The sequence below is a fragment of the Scophthalmus maximus genome, chromosome 1 (genome assembly GCF_022379125.1).
Source record: "Scophthalmus maximus strain ysfricsl-2021 chromosome 1, ASM2237912v1, whole genome shotgun sequence".
Classification (NCBI taxonomy): Eukaryota; Metazoa; Chordata; class Actinopteri; order Pleuronectiformes; family Scophthalmidae; genus Scophthalmus; species Scophthalmus maximus.
This window is the reverse complement of record NC_061515.1, coordinates 11,585,891-11,605,942: the sequence shown is the minus strand read 5'-3', so window position 1 is coordinate 11,605,942 and position 20,052 is coordinate 11,585,891. Positions and strand designations below refer to the sequence as shown.

Below are 20,052 nucleotides of genomic sequence, written 5' to 3'. Positions count from 1 at the left end.
TTTATAAAACGTTTGGTCTATAAAATGGCAGTAAATGGTGAAAAAAGCTTATTACAAGAGGTGATGTTTTATACAACCAACCATCTAAAACCCAAAGATATATTGAATTTACAATGATCGGGACATAAGACGTTTTTAAACAGGTTGGGTGATGATATGAGGGGGAAGAAAAACATCTGAACTGCTGCTAATATTAATACACCTGGTTCACAAGATTCTAATCGCAGAGCAGATTTTTCTTCTGTGTCAAAATAACATAAGAACCGATCATGGGCAGTGACTCAGAGGTAGTTTTGGTTCTGGTTTTGCAAATAATTTATATTATTTTTTATTTTTGTCTGTGATCCCTGCTTCAGCACTGCCTAAAGAAAAGAAATGGAAATAGTTTAATGGAAATTAAATATCAACCCCAGAACCTGCTGAGTGGCCTGCGATGCAGACTGAATATGAAACTACACACTAAAAAAAAACCTAAAAACTTTCCCTGCATTCCTTAAAGTTGAAGCGTCCGTCTGTGTTTGTGTGAGTTGAGTCACATTCGTGTCGTCTGTTCTGTGAAGGTTTTACAGATTGTCAGTGTGTGAGTGCGGCTCTGGACAGATGGACAGAATAAATATCAAATCCATGTAAGTCTACAGTGACGCTGCTGCAGGCATCCTCTTTCCTGTTCAGTCCCCGACGTCACTGTACCATCCACTAACCCACCAACTGCACACTGATATTAATGTTACTAATATTCAAATCTCTGTGTGTGACTGGGATGAAGTCATTAGAAAATGTTTTTTTTGTCTGTTTTAAGGACTTTATCAGAGGAAAAGGAGAGTAAGTATTTTATTTTCGTGTCTATTTGATCCATGTACAAACACTGCTGAATGTGGGGGACACAGATTTAATGTTGTACAAAATAAGCTATACTGAAGCTTGTTATTTGTATTTTTTTATGATGGCCACATTCAGACTATAATGTGTATAAAATACTATATACTATATTTAACATTAAGTCTTTTTCTTTTAGAAGTCACTGTGAGTTGTAAACACAACAAAAATATGATCATCCAACCTGAGATATGATGCTGAATTGAACTGTGGCTTTCCAGACTCCACACACTGTCAGTCTGTAAAAGAAAAAGAAAAATAGATTTTACTGTAAAAAAAAAACAACCTGATTCAAACCTTCCTGATATTTAATTCAGGAAATGGACGACACAATATCACGTTACAGCAGTGCATCGCTTTCACAAAAGAAAAACGATTTGAGACCTTTCGGTGTCGCCATGACTTTAATATCTTACAACAGTATCAGGATCTTAAAACTTCCATCTTAAATCTTACAATTGTTTGATACTGGGACAGGAAGTGGAACTAAGTTTCGAAACCTGCCTGAAAAATGATCAGAGGAGGAAGATGTAAGTAAATCTAATGTTTCATAACTGCAAGAAAGTGTTAACAGCTTATTCATTTTCCAAAAGTATAAACAGGTATTAACTACGTTTCTGTTTGTTGGAACAAGTTAACACTCTTCTCCACTGTTTTGAAACAGGTAGCACTAGAACCTTGAAACTTTCTGGTATTTATATATTTTTTTGTAATAATAAGAGAGCGAGTAGGTCATTAATTACTTAATTCTTTAGGAAAAAACATTCAACTGATGTGTGAAAAGAGGAAACACATGACCACTTCCAACAAATGAGTTTTAATTAATGAGAGTCAGCTCAGTGTCCGACAAAATAAAATCGAAAGACGATTCCACAAACAAGGATCAATAAAACACTACATTTCTACTTGGATGAATTCCCTCTGCTTCAATATTCTGTCCTTTCTTGGAGTTCCGCCCCCCGGGGGGGGGGGGGGGGTGTCTGATCTGGCTTTGATCCACTTCTTCATATCAAAGACTCCACATTGTGGAGTGAAGTCTTCCTGAAATCACACGGCTCTAAATCTCCTCAATCGCAGAATCATTCATCATTTCACTCGACACGGAGGAGAGGAGGAGGGTGGCGTGTCTGGATCCACGCAGCCGATCAGTCTTCACCAAGGACCAGGAGAAAACAGAGGAGCATCAAGTTCACACTGCAGATTTACATTTTCACATTTCCAGTTTTCTGCCCGTCTGACCGACGGATGACAGCGACACAGAGAGTCTGGGACATGTCTTTGTTTGCTCCTTGTTGACCTGTAATGAGAAGCTGTGTTAGAATAAAAACAAACATCCCAGCACCTTCATTACAGCAGAGGAGATGCTTTCAGAAAACAAAAGCAGACAGATCAGAATGTAAATATTAAAGATCCGCATGCAAAACACTGCGTGTTTTCCCGGTGGGCCCTAATCCTGACAAATGAATAATTCAACAGATCAAGTCGAGGAGTTTGAATAATCCACTCTCCACAAAAACATGAACTCCTCCTGCCGCCCGACTCTGTTACCTTCACACTGCAGCGTGTGAATGATTGAAGAGGCAGAGAACAGGCGGCAGTTGGCCACAGGACGAGGCCTCCTGCTTCTCACTGTGGAGAGATAAAAGACGTTCATCTTTATTTCATATTTGGCACCGGTCACAGTTCACAGCTCTTCACGTTGATATTTTTAAACGTGACAAAAGCCTATTTTTACACCTAGATTAAAAAAAACCACCTATTTAGTCTTGCTTTTATGTTGTTGTTTTATAATTTCATTGTTTATTTTTATTTTTATCACCATTATTTATTTTACTGGAATGTTAGTGTTGCTCATTAATATTTATTGTGCTTTGTAGAATTAACATTAATGAGCTTTTATTATCTTGGTATAATTCATTTTGTGTAGTATTTTATAAATGTATTTATTGCTTGTTTTTATTTTTATAGATATTAAATTGTTTTAACTACCCTTCTTTTATTGTGTTCTTAAGTATTGAATGTTTGGTATATGCATTAGTCTCTATATCATTTTTTAACATCCTCTACAACAGATGCATTTGTAGTAAAAAATCAATAACAGCCACATAGGTTCATCAGATATATAAATTGATGTTAGGTTATCAAACATACAGTACATTAGTATGAGCATATGCCAACCAATAAGTAACATTTATCCATCAACATGAAATATAGAATAATACTTAACACGACATATTTAACAATTGAGAAAACTCTCTCCACTAAAGGTTCACTTACTTGTTTGTTGTGGAGCTTTTGACCGTGTCATCATTCCTCTCATCATCAGATGAGGATCGCTCTGTTGTGATGGAACTGCAGCTGTTTAAAAATGACATTTTTCAAAGCAAGTGACGCTGAGGACGTCTTACTCATGTCAGGATTAAGCATTTTGAGAAAAAAAAAAAAGTTGAAATTGAACTCCGTGGAAACAGTAGTGGGCAACGTTCTTACAAGTGGGTCCTTGTTCTGTTTGTGCAATAAGAGGATGCATTAGCTGCTAATGTAAAAGAAAAATGTCTTGCATTTAGTTTTACTCTCTTCTACTGATTGTCTAAGAAAAGAAAAACGTGCCGACAAAGGGGGAGGGACAAAAGAGCAGGGAACAATGTATGAGTAAATACAATCTACAAACAAGTAGTTTAGTCTTCCTGCTGTTTTCCCAGGTCAAGAAACAACCTCAACTGGAACAATCCTCATTTGTTTATTTTGAGTGGCTATGGACAAAAATAGAATATTAGCAGGTTTAATACTTTCTCTCAAATATTGATGTTGTCCACATAAATTCACTATAATTAAATCTTAATCAAAGCTTATTCATATTTCTGCACAATACGAGTGGCCTCTGTAACCGTTCCTGACTGAGGCGTGTGTGTGTTTCATGTGTGCAGACAGAGGCAGAGATCATCATTGTCCTCGTATGGTTCAGTAAACTTTTTAACCTTTATTTTCTACATTTGGATCAGCTCAGTGTGGAAGCCTGGACATGTCAGTTAACTGCAAAGCCCCCGACCCCCCACCCAATCGGAAAACAACTGATGACACCCCTCTCGGTATCACAATCAAAAAACTTTCACATCTTGACCAGTCACTCGCTTAGACATGAGGGAAAAAAAAAAAAATCCACGGAGGGCCTCCTCTCACTGTCCACAACAAAGATGAACCAATGACGTGTCCTATGTGTAAACCCTTCCTCCACTGGAGGAAGCTGAAATGGTGAAAACCTTTATGAAATCACCTCTACTGCTCCGACTTGCAGCCGCAGGAGTGATACAAGCATTAAGAAAAGATGATGGTTGAAGTGACACACTGTTGAAAGTGTTTCTGCCCGTTTGGCTCAGTGAGATATGAGCAGCGGAACACTGCAGGCGAGCTTGTAAAAGACAGATATGTAGTTATGGATTAAGATATGTCATCTGCTGCTGCTGCTGTGCTCTTTGTAATCCACAGATCGAAACGTTTACTCCGCTCAGCTCTCTACAACATGATTCTGTCCCTGATTATTGTTAGCAACGTCTCCGATATTCAATCCGCTCTCCAGGCGTCGCCTTCGACTGACTCAGGAGAGCGAAGACAAAGGAAAACAAAAAGTAGCATTTACGCTTTTTTTTGTACAACAGATGCAAGAATACGCTGATGTGCCGTCAGCCTACGCTACAGACTCTTGGTTGTCCAACAGCGAGGACTCTGAGAGAGCTGCTTGTTCTAGTAAACATGGAGCTGACAGACTGATTAGTAATGAAGCCACACTTCCAAGAGGTCATCGAGAAGAAGATATGCCAAAATGGATTAAAGTATCAGGCTAGGGGAGGCTTCTTCCTATATGTATACAGGGTGTGTGTGTGTGTGTGTGTGTGTATGTGTGTGTAGTGCCTTTAGGAGAGCTCCCTAAGGTTTAACACTACTTGAGGCAGTGACCATCGGTTACTGATGCAGAGTTGTCTGTATGTGTGCCTGGTGGCTCTATGTTAAACACCGTTAAAGACAGAGACGGACAGACGGACGAGGGCTACTGCTCTGTGGCACAGGACTGTAAAAACAGACAAAGCCATGTAAAAACTGGACATAGAAATCTCAAGATAGCACAAACATCTTTTTTTTTTCTCTATCACTAGATCTCTGCTCATGGCAGGCGTAGGATTCTCGTGTACGGGTCCTCTCTGGGGTTTTTTGTTGTTGTTTTTTTTGTTTTTTTTAATATCTGCAGTCCCTTGGAAAAATTCCTCAGCCAGGAGGCTTCAGTCTGTAGGATGAAATGCCGAGGAGTAACACCAGAAGGCGACATACACTGCTGCAGTTCTGTAGGAGGGGCTCTGACACATGCATACATGACAGTAACACAAACACACACGCGCACACACACACACACGCACACACACACACACACACACGCGCGCAAACACGCTCACGTCCTAATGCACTCTTCTTCATCTGAGTTCACCAGAGTTCATTTTCAAAATCCATTACAAATTAAATAAAAAAAAAGAAAAACAAAAGAATTCAGTCCCCGTCACAAAGCACATATTCATCTCAGAGTGCACGCACACGCACACACACACGCACACACACACACACACACACACACACACACACACACACACACACACACACACACACACACACACACACACACACACACACACACACACACACACACACACACACACACACACACACACACACACACACGAGGCAGTCAGTAAACCTTAATTCATGAGTTCAGGGGTGGACTGCTTTGTCCAGGGAAGCTGTGGGTGCAGAGCCTCGACTCCACCAGGCAGACTCATATTTACGTCCGAGAGTGAGTCACTCTACGTCGTCAAAATCTCTTTAAGAAAAGAAAAATGAAAAGGGTAAAAGGAGTCTTTCCTCTCCTCTTCGCTCGGATGAGGGTCGAACACGCTCCTCCCTCTGATCTCTGGCAGAGGTAGTACCATCTAATCCGTCCTCCTCCCTTCCGACGTCCACTCGTGGGAAGTCTTTCTTTTTCCCGGAGCCCAATCTTAATAAACGCCCCCACTTCCCTCTTCGCTGCTGTTGTGTGTGCGTGTGTGTGTCTGCGTGTGTGTGTGTGTGTGTTTGTCAGCGTGCAGAGTGTGGTCAGAAGACCTCTGGTAGTGTGACGTTGCGGAGCAGCCACTGTTGAGAGCGTGTGTGTGTGCAGTCTTTGACACTGGGCACCTGGCTGTCCTCCTCGCTGGCCTTGTCCAGACACTGGTTGCTGTTGACGTGGACCAGAGTCAGCTTCTGCACAGCAGGGAGACACAGAGCACAAGTGTGTGAGTGACGGGATGCAAATCTGGGTCATCTGAATTCACACAAGCATATTAATACATTTCTAATTAAACAGCACATTTAGACACAAGGTTCTTAGTTTGATTTTCTGTCTCAAATTCCAGGTTTTCGTTTAAGACTTAAATGTCGAGGCACAGTTTAGTTTGGGCTCTCAGTGTGAGGCGTGCTGTGGTCGGGTTGGGTAATGTGTCAACCACAATATATTACCCTCGAAATGAAGACAATAAATATCCCGCTGCCTGAACTGACAGCTAGTCTGAAATATGTGTTGTCATAATGTTTATGTACTGGGAAAACACACTGGGTTTATTCATTTCAGTTAGAAAAAAAAATCTGGGAAACCATCAGTATTCCCTTTAATTTATTAAGAAACAATAAAAAACTGTAAAAAAACCAAAACAACTTAAAATTCTCTGCACTTTGTTTAATGGAATACATTTTCTGAGCTGTGCTAATCACAAGACAACAATAATATACAATTTACCAGTTTTTTTTCTAGTGCAAATCAACAATCTAATTTTCTTTACCTGTCAAAACCTGCATGAGACCTAAGTGTATGTTAGCATGTTAATATTTAATGTGCCTGTTGCTACGTACATTGATCATTTCCTTAACAAACTGTTTTCATCGTGTCTTCCACTCACCACGGGGTCGTACTCCCAGAGCTGGTTGCCTTTGAGGTGGTGGCACTTGAGCATCATGACGGGTCCGTTTAGCTTGGACACGTCTAGACACAAGTCGTCGGTCCTGATCTCCTTATTGGCCGTGTAGGAGAAAACCTGCAGGTCACATGGGCAGGCTCCAGCTTTTAAACAAATCTCATGCATTTATCTCCTGCTAAACATTTTGACTGGCATCAGTTCAGCTCATTACTTATGCTGCGTCAGTATTTGTATCTTATTTCGTTTGTGCTCTGTCTCGGTCCTCTGTTACCTGGTTGCCTCCCATGCCGTGGCAGTTGAAAATGCCGACCTTCTCGTTCTCCTTGCGAGCCATGTTGTCCAGGCACTGGTTCGTCTCCACGTTGCGAATCTGAACCAAACCATAAAGAAACTGCAGTAAGCAACAATTCTAGCTCAACATGACACTTAAGATTCAAGACAATTTAGATGGACGCATCCAAATCGTAGTTGTGTCCACCTGGATTTCAAAATATGGCAGTGAGTCACAGATGCATCTGTTGTGAGTCAGATAAAGTTTGTGTATGTATGTGTGTGTGTGTGTGTGTGTGTGTGTGTGTGTGTTTGTGTGTGTATACCTCGCCCAGGGAGTAATAGTGCCTGGGGATCTGGGAGTCGGGGTAGACGTTCTCCAAGTACCAACTGAACGGTTTACACTGGAGCTTTTGTCTCAGTGCAGAGCGAATTGTGATGTCACCATAGTCCACTTTGGTCACACCTGGACACACACCACAGACACACACACACACACACACACACACACACACAAAAACACACACACACACACACACACACACACACACACACACACACACACACACACACACACACACACACACACACACACACACACACACACACACACACACACACACACACACACACACACACACACACACACACACAAAGGTCAGGTCCTTGGTTTGTTGTTGAATGGCTTTTAAATGCATTTTTCCATATAAGAATATAGTAAAATATAACAAGGCCATGTGTTTATGTGGAACACACAAACACACACGCTCGACATCATTGAATCTCAGAGCTCACTTGCCAGATGATCAAGTGCTTGAGAGAGCTGAATGTTGAAGGGCTACTCCAACAGAACTCTATTTGATGGGTATTACATCGACCTCAGATAAGCTGGAGCGTGCTCCTTTGCAGAAGCATCAGCAGCAGTTGGTTTGGATTCATGAGTCGTGATTCCAATGAAAACCCAGTTTCAAGGACAAAGATGTTTTCAAATCAGCTTTGTGAGGTAATCTGAGTGGGCCATGGCAGGCAAAGAGCAGAAAACACATGGACACATTGAACCGCCTGGCGCCACACCTCTGCAAACCAGTCGAGTTGCAGGTCACAATCTCCCTTCGGGCTGTTAAATAAAGACCCCAAGTGTCTTTACTGAACCATTATGACGACGGTGAAGTTGACTTTTGACTGGATATAAAATGTCATCACTTCATCATTGTATTTGTGTCATAATTAGTTTATGAGTCATGGCCAACGACATGTTTGGTCACAGTGACCTTTGACCCCCAAATTGTGATCAGTTCATCCTCGAGTCCAACTAAAGGCTTGTGCTAAATTTGAAGAATCACCTCGAGGGAATTTCTTCAAATTATGGTTTCTGAGAAATCGCGTGATTGAGAATTGGATGGACAGACAAATGGACAACCTGAAGACACAACACAGGTTCTTGAAAAAAAATAATAAATCATAATGACAAAACTTTATTCAAACAGCACAAACAATGCAACACAATCGGCCTCACAAAAAAACCATAAAAGGCAGATGCAAGAAACAGCAACACAACCGGATCCATTTTGAAAATCATTTATGAATAAAATCACGATTCATTTTGTAAAAAAGTCTCTAGGTAAAAGCTATTTTGAAAAGATGGGTTTAAAGTTTTGTTTTAAAATCTGTATGTGACACGCAGTCCCTATTTACTGGATTGATTCGTGAATTGCCACAAGCCTCTTCTGTGTCGATGACTTTGACCGGACGGATTAAGCTGTTACTCTGCACAGGTCGCGGCAAAATAGTGGAAGTGGAAACAGCAAAAATGAACTCAACATCACACCAAATATTAATGTAAACTTCAGACCAATGACTCAGCTACATGCTGTAACTGTACAGGTCGCTGCATGCAGGTTGTCAAGTGTTATAAATTGCAACAGCTATAACTTTCTTTGCATGTAGGTGGCGATGTCAACATGTCTACAGGTGTAAACTGAGGGCGTTACAGTTGACTTCCACATCTAAAAATATTCTTTACTTTGAGAGAGAGAGTGTGTGTGTGTGTGTGTGGGGGGGGGTGTGCGTGTGTGCGAGTGAGTGAGTGAGTGATGGTGCGAGTTAATAGTTGCTTCGTAGCGTGAAATTACTCGCGCCCCCTGTCCTGCACTGCTGGGTCGCAACTGCAATATCACACTGTCACTGGGTTAATGGACAGATCACACCTGCCACAGAGATTAGCCCCCGCACATGAGCACATACATGCAAACTTGCATGACCACACACACAGACAAACGCACCCGTCCTAACTCACCAGGAGAGATGATATAGAAGAAGTTTTTGAATTCGTCCATCCAAACTTCTGCCAGGCGGCGGTTGTTTTTGTTGATGATCTGTCCCGTTCCCCCTGGAAACGTGTAGGGCGTCGCCTTTCTGAACACGTGACCCACATGAGAGCATGTGACAATTTCTAGCGTCCCGCCACACTGCCAGATCTGTCAAGAACAACATACACACACACGTACCGTAAACTGATCACTGAAAGACAATAGGCTGAGCGGTGAGGTCTGCTGAGAGACACAGATTGGGTCGTCTCTGTGTTGTGATGGTCTGAATAAGTCTGACTGAGTCAGTCAGGATGACGCCTGACAAAATATTAGTCAAGTCAACAATATAGTCAGGTGTGTGTGTGTGTGTGTGTGTCTGTGTCTGTGTGTGTGCGTGTGCGTGTGTGTGACCTCGGTCAGACACTCCTGGACGCCTGCCAGTAGATGGAAGAATACCGTCATGTCGACTGGCAGCGGGTGTGTTCACTCACTCTGAAAGAGATTTCCAGGTTCTCTCCGCCCCAGATGTCCATGCCTGCGTCATACGTGCCGATCTCCTGGAAATAATCTCTGTCTATGGAGAACAAGCCGCCCGCCATGGTGGGAGTCCTGAAGAAACAGGAGGAGCAGGAGGAGCAGGGTAAATTAAGAGTGAGGTGAGTCAGAGCCACTTAATTCACTTGGGGCCTGCTTTGTAAAGGTCACGCCGTATCTACAGATCCCATCAGTTTTATATTTCGCCGCTCTCAACCCCCCTGTTCTTTGCCATTTTCCCATTTGTTCATTATTCTCTGCTCACTTCTCTGTTGTTGTGATGGCCGTGTCAGTGTTAAACGGCCTCACGGCTCCCTTCCTATTTCCCTCCCTCTCAGAAAGGCTTCCTCTTTTCTACGTCAGGCCTATATTTTTCTTGCTGCCTGGATTTGCTTTCATTTAACAACCGGGTTCACCTATCAACACACAGTAGCTTGCATACAAACAAAGACCCAGATGAAACACATCCTGTGACTCCGTGATGGTGTGTTTCACAGTATTTAGCTGATAGTGAGAAATAATAAGCAACGTGGAAGTGGAGGAAAACAAATACTTTCTTTGTACTGTAACATATCAAAGCTCTCGAACTCAGCTTTCAATTAAAACACTATTTTTACAAGAGTCAAGCATGTTACAATAAAGCAAACAAAGCCAACTCTTTTACACTGAACCTTTGACGCGTTCATTTGCAGATTTTAATTTATATAAACAGTGAGAGTTTAACACTGAAAACATTGTTTGTTTCGTAGAAAAAACACAGTGACATTGATATAAACACTAACACTCCAACATCAAATAGTGAATGCGACAAAAATATTAATAAAATGTTATTTTGTACTTCGTTTGGTCTTTGTGAACAGATATCATGTATGTTTATTTGCATATAGAGCAGGGAAAAGAAATCTGGAGTCAATATCAGGTCTGAAGCTCATTTAATATGTTCAGAGGATTTTCCAAGTCTTCCTTCGACCTTGGATTCTTGGTGGTGTTTTTTTCTGTCCAATAGCTGTAAAGAGGATCGTTCCAAGTCACCTCAGACTTTTGCAAATTACAAGGTAGATGAGTCCGTAACGGCCAGTTCAGCTGCTGAGGTTTCCTCCTGTACCATCACTCTTTGAGGCCTCTCAGTGTGTGACACCGTCAGGCCCGTAGCTCGCTTTGCACCGGCTAACCAACAGTTCTCTCCGATCAGTAAAAGTTTCACCAAATGCACATTTGACATCTTCATTTTCCACTCGCACATGATCTATTTTGTGAACTATACTGGTACTCGATTGGAAGCCAATGACACAAGCTTCCCTCTGAAGTCATAACTGTTCATGTACGATAGCTTTAAATAATATATAACTGCCTCATGACCGTACAGTTCATGTAAATCCTGTCAGTAGTGTAAAGTACTTCTTAATTTCCTGCCATGACACCGCAACCAACTCGGCATTTTGTTTAAGTCCACCCACAAGATATCCTTAGGGAATTTTTTGTCATTGCAGAACTGTGAAAAACAACCGCAAAACAGGGGCGAAGCGTGTTACATAAGATATATTATGTGTGTGACCTTGAATAAAGTTGAGCGTGCTTAGAAACAAGAGCAGGAAGAAGAGATGATCGACGGGCAGAAAAAAACCTCCTGCTTTTACTTCCAAGTCTTGGGCCATGAGAAATGGTACGTTGAACAGAATTACACAGTCTTAATCATCTCGACATAAAATAAAGAGAGAAGTTCACTGTTTTTCATTTCATTTCATTCTTCAAATTAAATGGTGAAGTACGACGATTTGAGAATTGAGGATGCCTATCAGCAACGCTAAAGCTGGAAGCAGATGTTATTTTAAATAGCTCAATGACACCGCAAGAGAGCGTGACCGTGTGTGCCTGGTTATGATACTGACATGATTCAGGCCTGGTCCCGGTGGGGAAATTCTCTTTTTGCTTGACCAAGCAGAGAGGTCAGAGGGCTGGTTCAGCCGAACGACAGCAGCCCTCCAGCTGGAGGAGACTGAACCACGTGCGGAAGGACACGAATACACTGCAAGTCAAACACGGATGAATCGGTTGTTGGTTTCTTCCCACTGTGCCACCCACCTGACGGGAAGAGTGCGGTCTCCTTTGCGGCGGTCCATCTCTCTCTGGGGAACAGGGTACCAGCGGAAGTTCAGCTTCCAGTTGAAGCCTCCGTACGTCATGTCGGACCCTGCCATGTACTCAAACGTATCATCGCTGATCACGTCGATGATCGGACACACCACCGTTTTTCTACAGCAAACACAAACACCAATACATTTGGTTCAATTTGGTTACAATTCTGTGTGTGTGTGTGTGTGTGTGTGCGAATGCCTGCTTGCAGGAAACAGTGAACAGAGAATGAGTAATTAAGCCTCAAATAAACACAGGACAAGCCCCCTGCAGGCTCAACAATAGTTTATTGATTTTTTTTTTTATGCCTGCCAATGGTGTGTGCGTGTTTTGTGTATGTGTGTGTCTTACTTGTCTTGCTTGATGCGGGTGAGCAGAGGCTCTAGCCACCCTGTTGTGCATTCACAATGAGCATCCAGAAAGGTTATAACCTAGAAACATGGCGCAAGAACATTAGACAAACCCAGCGGAGCACACAACACCACATGGAGATCAGGTCACTGCGTAGTGGATGTCATGTATTTGTATATGCATGTGCATGTGCATGTGCACGTGCACGTGCACGCACACACACACACACACACACACACGCACGCACACACACACACACACACACACACACACACACACACACACACACACACACACACACACACACCTGCACACACACACACACACGCACGCACACACGCGCACACACACACACACGCACGCACACACGCGCACACATACACGCGCGCACACACACACACACACACACACACACACACACACACACACACACACACACACACACACACACACACACACACACACACACACACACACACACACACACACACACACACACACACACACACACACACACACACACCGACCTGGCCAGTGGAGAGAGATGCTCCTTTGAGACGAGCACGGATAAGTCCAGACCGCTGCTCCATCCTCACCACTCTGACGGGGACTTCAAGCCTTCTGACATACTGCTCCAACGGCCGCTTCAGGAAATCTGAATCACAAGAAACACATATCATAAAGGATTAAATACCAGACTTTTCCCTAACATGAAGACCTGCAGGGCATTTTCACCCCTGTAAGTCCAGAAGAAGGTCCGAACCAGGGTTCTATAAGTATTTGTTATATTGTTTACATTTGATCCGATTAGTTTTGGTTTCACTTTCTTCTCCTATTGTTTAAGCCAGTCTCAACTTCCAGCAACTGGTCCGAAAGTTTGGAACGTGGTCCAAGGCACCTCTCACACCTGTTATTTTGGTTCAGACTAAACTGAAATGTTTGAAGATCTGGACCAAACAAGGCAGGTGAGAAAGCGGAACAGAACCTAAACCGAATGAACGGACAAGACGGTGCTGAGAGTTCTCTACTCTATCAGCCCTATTTTAAGTTTAAAAATGGGGTTGACTTATACTTCAGGACTCAACAATTACATACATTATTTTAAATACAGCAAGAACCCGTGCTGAATTGTGGGTCGGTTGTAGCCTTAATGTTGCTACCAAGAGTTTGAGTCTGTCTCAAGTGAGTTAATCAGCATTCAAAGTGTTTTGTTGGTCCAGTTAAACCTGCAGGAGTTTCTGAAGGCTGGATCATCATTCTCTGCTTCCACAGAGGAATACATTCATGATGACTGAAAACGAGATCTTAGCAACGTCTTTTTTGCAGATATAAAACTGAGAAAATGTGTCTGCCGCCAGAGATGATGAGTCCCGAAAGACTGACTAAAAGTGTTTTCTGTCCGGGAAAATAATTTTGTGAGAAATCGAATTGCCTCAGTCACTCATTGGCTCGCCGGGACAGTGACCTGCCTATAGACGTCCAACCAATCAAAGACCTGGTTAAGCAGACAAACACTGTTACATAGTCAGATGATTGTGGGAGGATGAGGAAACTGCAGTTCAAATCAACTCTTTATAAGTTTTTATAAGTTAAATTGGCTAGTTTATTGTCCTTTGAAGAGGAGAATATGTTTCAGTACTGTACATTCATCTCCACAAACAAACCAAGTTCCATGAAACAAACAACAGGGCAACAGTGCACATCACGAAACAGACAATGACACCTCATGAACATAAAACATTGATGGACAGTAAAAGGGCCTCGCTGGGTTAGCGCTGGGACGTCTGACTAAGTGCAGCTATGGCTGCAGGCACTAGGTTTTTGCCGATGCGGCGCCTGTTGCACCTCGTGGATCTGTACCTGTGTCCTGAGGGCAGTATGGGAAAGTGACAGCTGAGTGGTTGAATGACGTCCTGCGATATTGATGTTATTTCGTACGGCGCAGAGTGCGATCGCTCAGAAAAATGTGAAGGACACAGTGCTCACTTCATCACGCAGCTTTTTTATTAAAGGAGACGTATAATGCTGATATTCAGGTTCATAATTTGAATTTGGGTTATCACTTGAAAAGGTTTACATGCTCTAATGTTCAGAAAACACAATTTGTCTTCTCATACTGTCCATTCCTGCAGCTCGTGGACTTTGGGCTTTTTAACTTTGCAGACCTTTTATATATATATACACAAAAAACTTATTTAACATACTAGAGGAAAGGGAACAACTGAAAAAGCATTACACGTCTCCTTTGATGTTGTAATGGTAATGGTTCAAAATGATGAGAAAATGCATTCCACCTCCGTCTTAGCCCTGAGACACCCAGGGAAAACCCTGAACACAATGACATAAACCCACACACGAGCCAGACAACAACAAACACAGCAGAGGATGGATTGCAAACAACCCCCTCAACCTGTTCGTTTCGTGACAGAAGATATCAAAGGTAAGTGTGTGGTTGTGTTTTTGCTCATGTGTAGGTGCCTTAGTGTGTCTGCCAGCATCCCTTCTACATGTAGTACTCTCTTCTCTCCACACACACACACACACACACACACACACACACACACACACACACACACACACACACACACACACACACACACACACACACACACACACACACACACACACACACACACACACACACACACACACACACACACACACACACACACACACACACACACACACTGAATTGCACCAGAAAACCTGAGGTCCCATAGGGGACCTGTGTGATGGCGGCTGGGGGTGGGGGTGGGGGGGGGGGGGGGGGCGATTGAGGGTAATAACAGAGTGTAATCCATGCGGCTGGCAAATTAAAGACCTTATCTCCCCCAAACAGGGATTAGCAGCATTACACAGGATAGAGTGGCTCACACAGCACATACATGATGACTGACTATTAGGCGCGGACACACACACACAATCATACAGCAGTTTTATAAAAGTAGGCTAAGCCTCAAACAAGAGGCACTGAAGGAATTATTCAAAGAGTGCGTGCGTGTGTGTCCGTGTGTGTGTGTGTGTGTGTGTGTGTGTGTGTGTGTGTGTGTGTGTGTGTGTGTGTGTGTGTGTGTGTGTGTGTGTGTCTACCTCTCTCGCTGGCATCGTCCACCAGGACAATCTCCTCCAGCAGTGTGTGCGGAGAGCGGTCGATGACGGAGTGGACGGTTCGCAGCAGTGTGCTCCACGCCTCATTGTGAAATACAATCACCACGCTGGTGCGCGGAAGATTATCGGGGTACAACTTGTTCTTGCACCTGCGAAGAGAATACGCAACAATAAGAACGTGAAAAACCTGAAAACCCGCGTTACAGAGATAGTTAATCATGCAAATATATTCATGGGATTATTCCAGTACTCAAAAACGACAAAATGTCGTACGACAAGAGGAAGTGTATGAGTTGCATCAACCACATAAGTGAAGTAGTTGGCTCTGACCACAGAACAAAACTGAACTGACAGAGACAGAGGGAGAAAAGAGAAACACTCTAGTAGAGACATCACAATCCAGCCTCTGTCTGATTGTAAGAGACTGCTACAGGCAGAGCTGCAGCTAAAGTGAGTCCACATAAGAGAGAGCCGAACAAGAGGCATTCAAACACCAGCTAAACCGCGTTAGCCAGTAAAGGAATCGCTGCCTTGATGCAATCCTCGTTTATGGCCTCGGGAAAAGTCATATTTCAATCGAGTTCAAACAAAGACATCCGAGGCTGAATGACGAGTTGAGCCACTTGAGCATGTATCCCCAAATTTAGACAGAGACTGGCACGGAAAATCGGCGGGTCAGCGCGATGACAGTTGATTAGCGATGCTCATTAGAGTGTGAGTCATTGTCACAGCAGTGTGGAGTGCACACATCAAACTCTCTCACTGAGATGGAGAAGGATGCAAATGTCTAACGGGAGAGCAGGCGTGAGTGGATAAACAAGAGGAGATGGATATTAGTGCAGGGAAGACTGGGTCATAGACTTAATTAAATAGTGGGAAATGTTCCATTTTAAATGATCAAACGAGTCAGTTTGCCTCATTGAAGCATTGAAATATTATGTTTGTATAGTTTAAATTAGACCTGACCACTTACTAAAACATAGATAATGTTAAAGGTTCATGGGTTGATTATTTATCCACTGTACCAGGGAGCCACTGAAATAAAAAAAGAAAAGAAATAAATGCATAATCAGATTGCAGAGGGTTGAAACCAACTTCAAACCCTTACAGAGGTTGGTTTTACTTTTTTAAAAGAGGTCTTTCACTGTTCTATAGTAATACAGGACACATCCCAGTCTGGTTGTGTTATCAACAAATGGATGCGAGTGAATTTGCAGAAAATCTACTGCGGTATTTTGAGATATTTTTGGAAAACATCAAATACCGTAACAGGAGACAGTATCATGTCATTATCCCTGAGCTTCTCCCTGGCTTGCAGCTTTCAAGAAAAACACTGTGGAAATGTGTTTGTTTGACACGCACTGAACCCCTTTTTCCCCCCTCAGTGTTATGCAGATTACAGAAAATGCTGCAGAGATTAGTGCACATTTATATAAAACACTACAATACTCATGTATAAAAGACTAAATAACCACTTGCCACAGAGAACATTGCCATTTAGCCAAGGCCTTGCAAACGTTTGTCACATCATACCCAAGCTTTTTTAATGCACGAGAGACTTTTGTAATCATCTCATCAACCAAAACGTACAATTCATTTTCTGGGACGCAGATCTGAAAGCTTTCTCTATTCATTGATATTTAATAGAGACATTACAGATGGGTTGATTTGCACAACAGAGGGAACAAAATATGGCCACATCAAATTCCAAATGATGATGTTAAATTTGACTCCCCAGTTAAAAAAAAAAGAAAAAGAAATCAGAGAACATATTAGAAAGACTACAGACAACTGTAGTTCAAGAAACACTGCAGCCTGCCATGGAACCTGCATGCAACCTGTCTGAAATTCCACTGCCTCCTCTTTATAGAACCTCAGCGAGCGCCTCAAACTGTTTTCTACTGATGACAAAACTTAGACCAGCCTGCGACTTGCCCCTTCTGACAGATTCAGCTCGCAGCCAAACGGAATATGATCTCTCTCTTCCTCTATCCTCTTAACTACCTCTCTCTCTGTGCTTCTTACAGCGAACGGGGAGAGTAGTTTGAGAATAAACTCCGTCCTGCAGCCACCTCTGGAGCACGTTGAATAACACACTAAGAGATGCTCAGGCTGCGGCGTGCATGCCCATACCCTCTGTGAGGAAGGGAGGTTGAGGAGCGCACAAGATGAATCACTGTACAAAACAGAGACACCCAATTTTTATTGCCGTCAGTTAATTATTTCTCTCCCCTCTGTTTCTCTCTCACACACACACACACACACACACACACACACACACACACACACACACACACACACACACACACACACACACACACACACACACACACACACACACACACACACACACACACACACACACACACACACACACACACACACACAGAAAGAAACAAGACTCTCCTCACTCTCTCTCTCTGGCCATGATCTTTGCCACACAGCCGATGGAAAACAAGACTTCTGTGTTTCAACCAAAATCGCCGTGTTGACACACAAACAAACACACCCACATGTCAATGTGTCACATGATGTCGATTTTAAAAACTGAGGACTTGCTGTGAGTCATGTGTATCCAAACAGTCGGGTTGGTGGAGACACATTTTGGCAACAGCAGAGCAGGGTAATGGGCTACAGGCTGTTCCTCCAGCCAGTGGATTGCGGGGATAGTGAGGATTGAGTGGGCGGATCGGTTGTGATTAAAACAGCGTCAGTCTCGCAACATTACACACACACAAACACCAATGTATACTCATATGTTCTCATAATGTTGCGGTCAGCCTCTTAAAAACTGGAAGGTGAGGTCACAGAAAGTGTTTTCATGTACCGCAAATTCACACCCACACCCACACATCCCCAGACACACACACACTTAAAAAACACAGGCATTAACACAGACATGCACAGACATGACGGTAATGTCAAAAAGACCAGTCCTCTCACCATTTATTTGCTGTACCGCGGACGCTAAGAAAACAAACCATCAGTGAGTTTCTGCTTCACAGTTTCAGCTAATGGTGACCTGCTTAACTATGATGAATTCATCCACAGTTACCCTAAATACCTGCCGATCCACAGACGCGCACACACACACACACACAGAGAATTAAACACACACGTGCACGTACCTACAAACACAGGGACATTCCCCTGCTCGATATTGACTCTGTCTTATCTCCTAATTGGAAAAGCAGATAGACGGTGAGCAGGCAGAGTGAAAACACACCTAGTAATCAACTCTCGCTCAAAGACTAAAACCCATTTCACGGATCAATGTCCTCTTTCGCTCCTGCCTGTCTAGTGTGCATGTGCCCCTGCCTGTCAGTCTTGACTGTGTCAGTCAGTCTTTCTGTCCGTCTCTCTGGAAACCTTCATTACTGATCTATGCGTTTTCTGCTACCGAAGTGGAGCAAAGGGCCACGAAAAGGCTAAGCTGGTTTCCACCTGCTTGAACTAACCTTGACAAATCTTCCGAGCTGCTGGCTGGATGCATGTCTGTCTGATGTTCTGTCGGCCTCCCTGTCTGAGGACGGAACAACCTGCAGCCACTGGTGCTGACACACACTTAGGCGGCAATAAAATCCTCATTAAAAACAAGAAGTACTCCCGAACTGCCTTTATTTAACTAGTGTAATGTCTACTTTCTCATCTTTACCCTTAAAACTGAAATGTTTCTCTTCATTTGGTCTTGATGCTCCTCACGTCTTAGTAAAACTGCAAGGCTGTTCGCTGTAGGCCTGGCCAATGTGAATGTGTGCTGTCACACTCTGTGTCTCATGAAATGGTGTCATCACTTCCTCAACATCTTGTATTTCCTGTTGAAACAGGGCAGTGAAGGATAAATCTTCACGCTGAACCAATGGGCTGTTGGTTGTGGAGAGAAAGCCACTTTGATTTCACAGGACAGGCAGGAAAGCAGAATTAATGAAAACTCTTTTGCCATTTTATTGGTGGGACCTTTCGGTAACGCCCACCAGCGCAGCATGAGGTCACCACATATAAATGTAGCAGCTAGCTGTGTCCCAGTTTCATTGAAATCCTGAGAAGGTTTTTTAGTCTGTGTGTGTTCACACAGGAAAAGTAAGAAAATAAAAGACGCTCAGAACAGTGATCAGTCTTCACTTCTTTAGTTAAGTTAATTTGATCCAGAACATGAGATAAACATGACAGTTTATCCACTTTAAGTTATGAAGCAGTTTCTGTTCACACTGACTCTCTTTATACAGATAAGGCAGGAAACTCAATCGTTTGACTGATCTGGTGACTCATCCTACATCATCTACAGATTTCATTCACGACTTTAAGGCTTTACACTACCAAGCCCTTATGTATATTAAGGATTTAACAACTCCCTATCCCATCTTACATCAGTTGTTAGTGGTCCTCTGGTAGTTCCCAGAGCCCGATTGGTGACGATCGAGCTTTTGCAGTACGGCCCCTCAAACACTAGAACGACTGCAGCTGAGATTAAACATTCT

General features: G+C 43.0%; 1 protein-coding gene across 3 annotated transcripts in view; it reads right to left on the bottom strand.

Annotated features, from left to right (window-relative positions):
* Positions 1 to 3,831: 3,831 nt before the first annotated feature.
* The window catches only part of galnt1 (UDP-N-acetyl-alpha-D-galactosamine:polypeptide N-acetylgalactosaminyltransferase 1), a 43,230-nt gene continuing 27,009 nt past the window's right edge, over positions 3,832 to 20,052 (bottom strand). For 2 of the 3 annotated variants that reach the window (XM_035649315.2, XM_035649474.2), the window contains 10 exons: positions 15,557 to 15,723; positions 12,994 to 13,121; positions 12,467 to 12,546; positions 12,065 to 12,235; positions 9,940 to 10,057; positions 9,436 to 9,616; positions 7,466 to 7,605; positions 7,141 to 7,239; positions 6,852 to 6,986; positions 3,832 to 6,159 (listed from right to left, as the gene is read on the bottom strand). In XM_035649315.2, the coding sequence (XP_035505208.1) occupies positions 6,013 to 6,159; positions 6,852 to 6,986; positions 7,141 to 7,239; positions 7,466 to 7,605; positions 9,436 to 9,616; positions 9,940 to 10,057; positions 12,065 to 12,235; positions 12,467 to 12,546; positions 12,994 to 13,121; positions 15,557 to 15,723 (1,366 nt within the window). In that variant the 3' untranslated portion in view covers positions 3,832 to 6,012. Of the gene's footprint in view, positions 6,160 to 6,851; positions 6,987 to 7,140; positions 7,240 to 7,465; positions 7,606 to 9,435; positions 9,617 to 9,939; positions 10,058 to 12,064; positions 12,236 to 12,466; positions 12,547 to 12,993; positions 13,122 to 15,556; positions 15,724 to 19,032; positions 19,270 to 20,052 lie in introns of those variants that run through there. The other variant, XM_035649561.2, reaches the window with a different exon arrangement.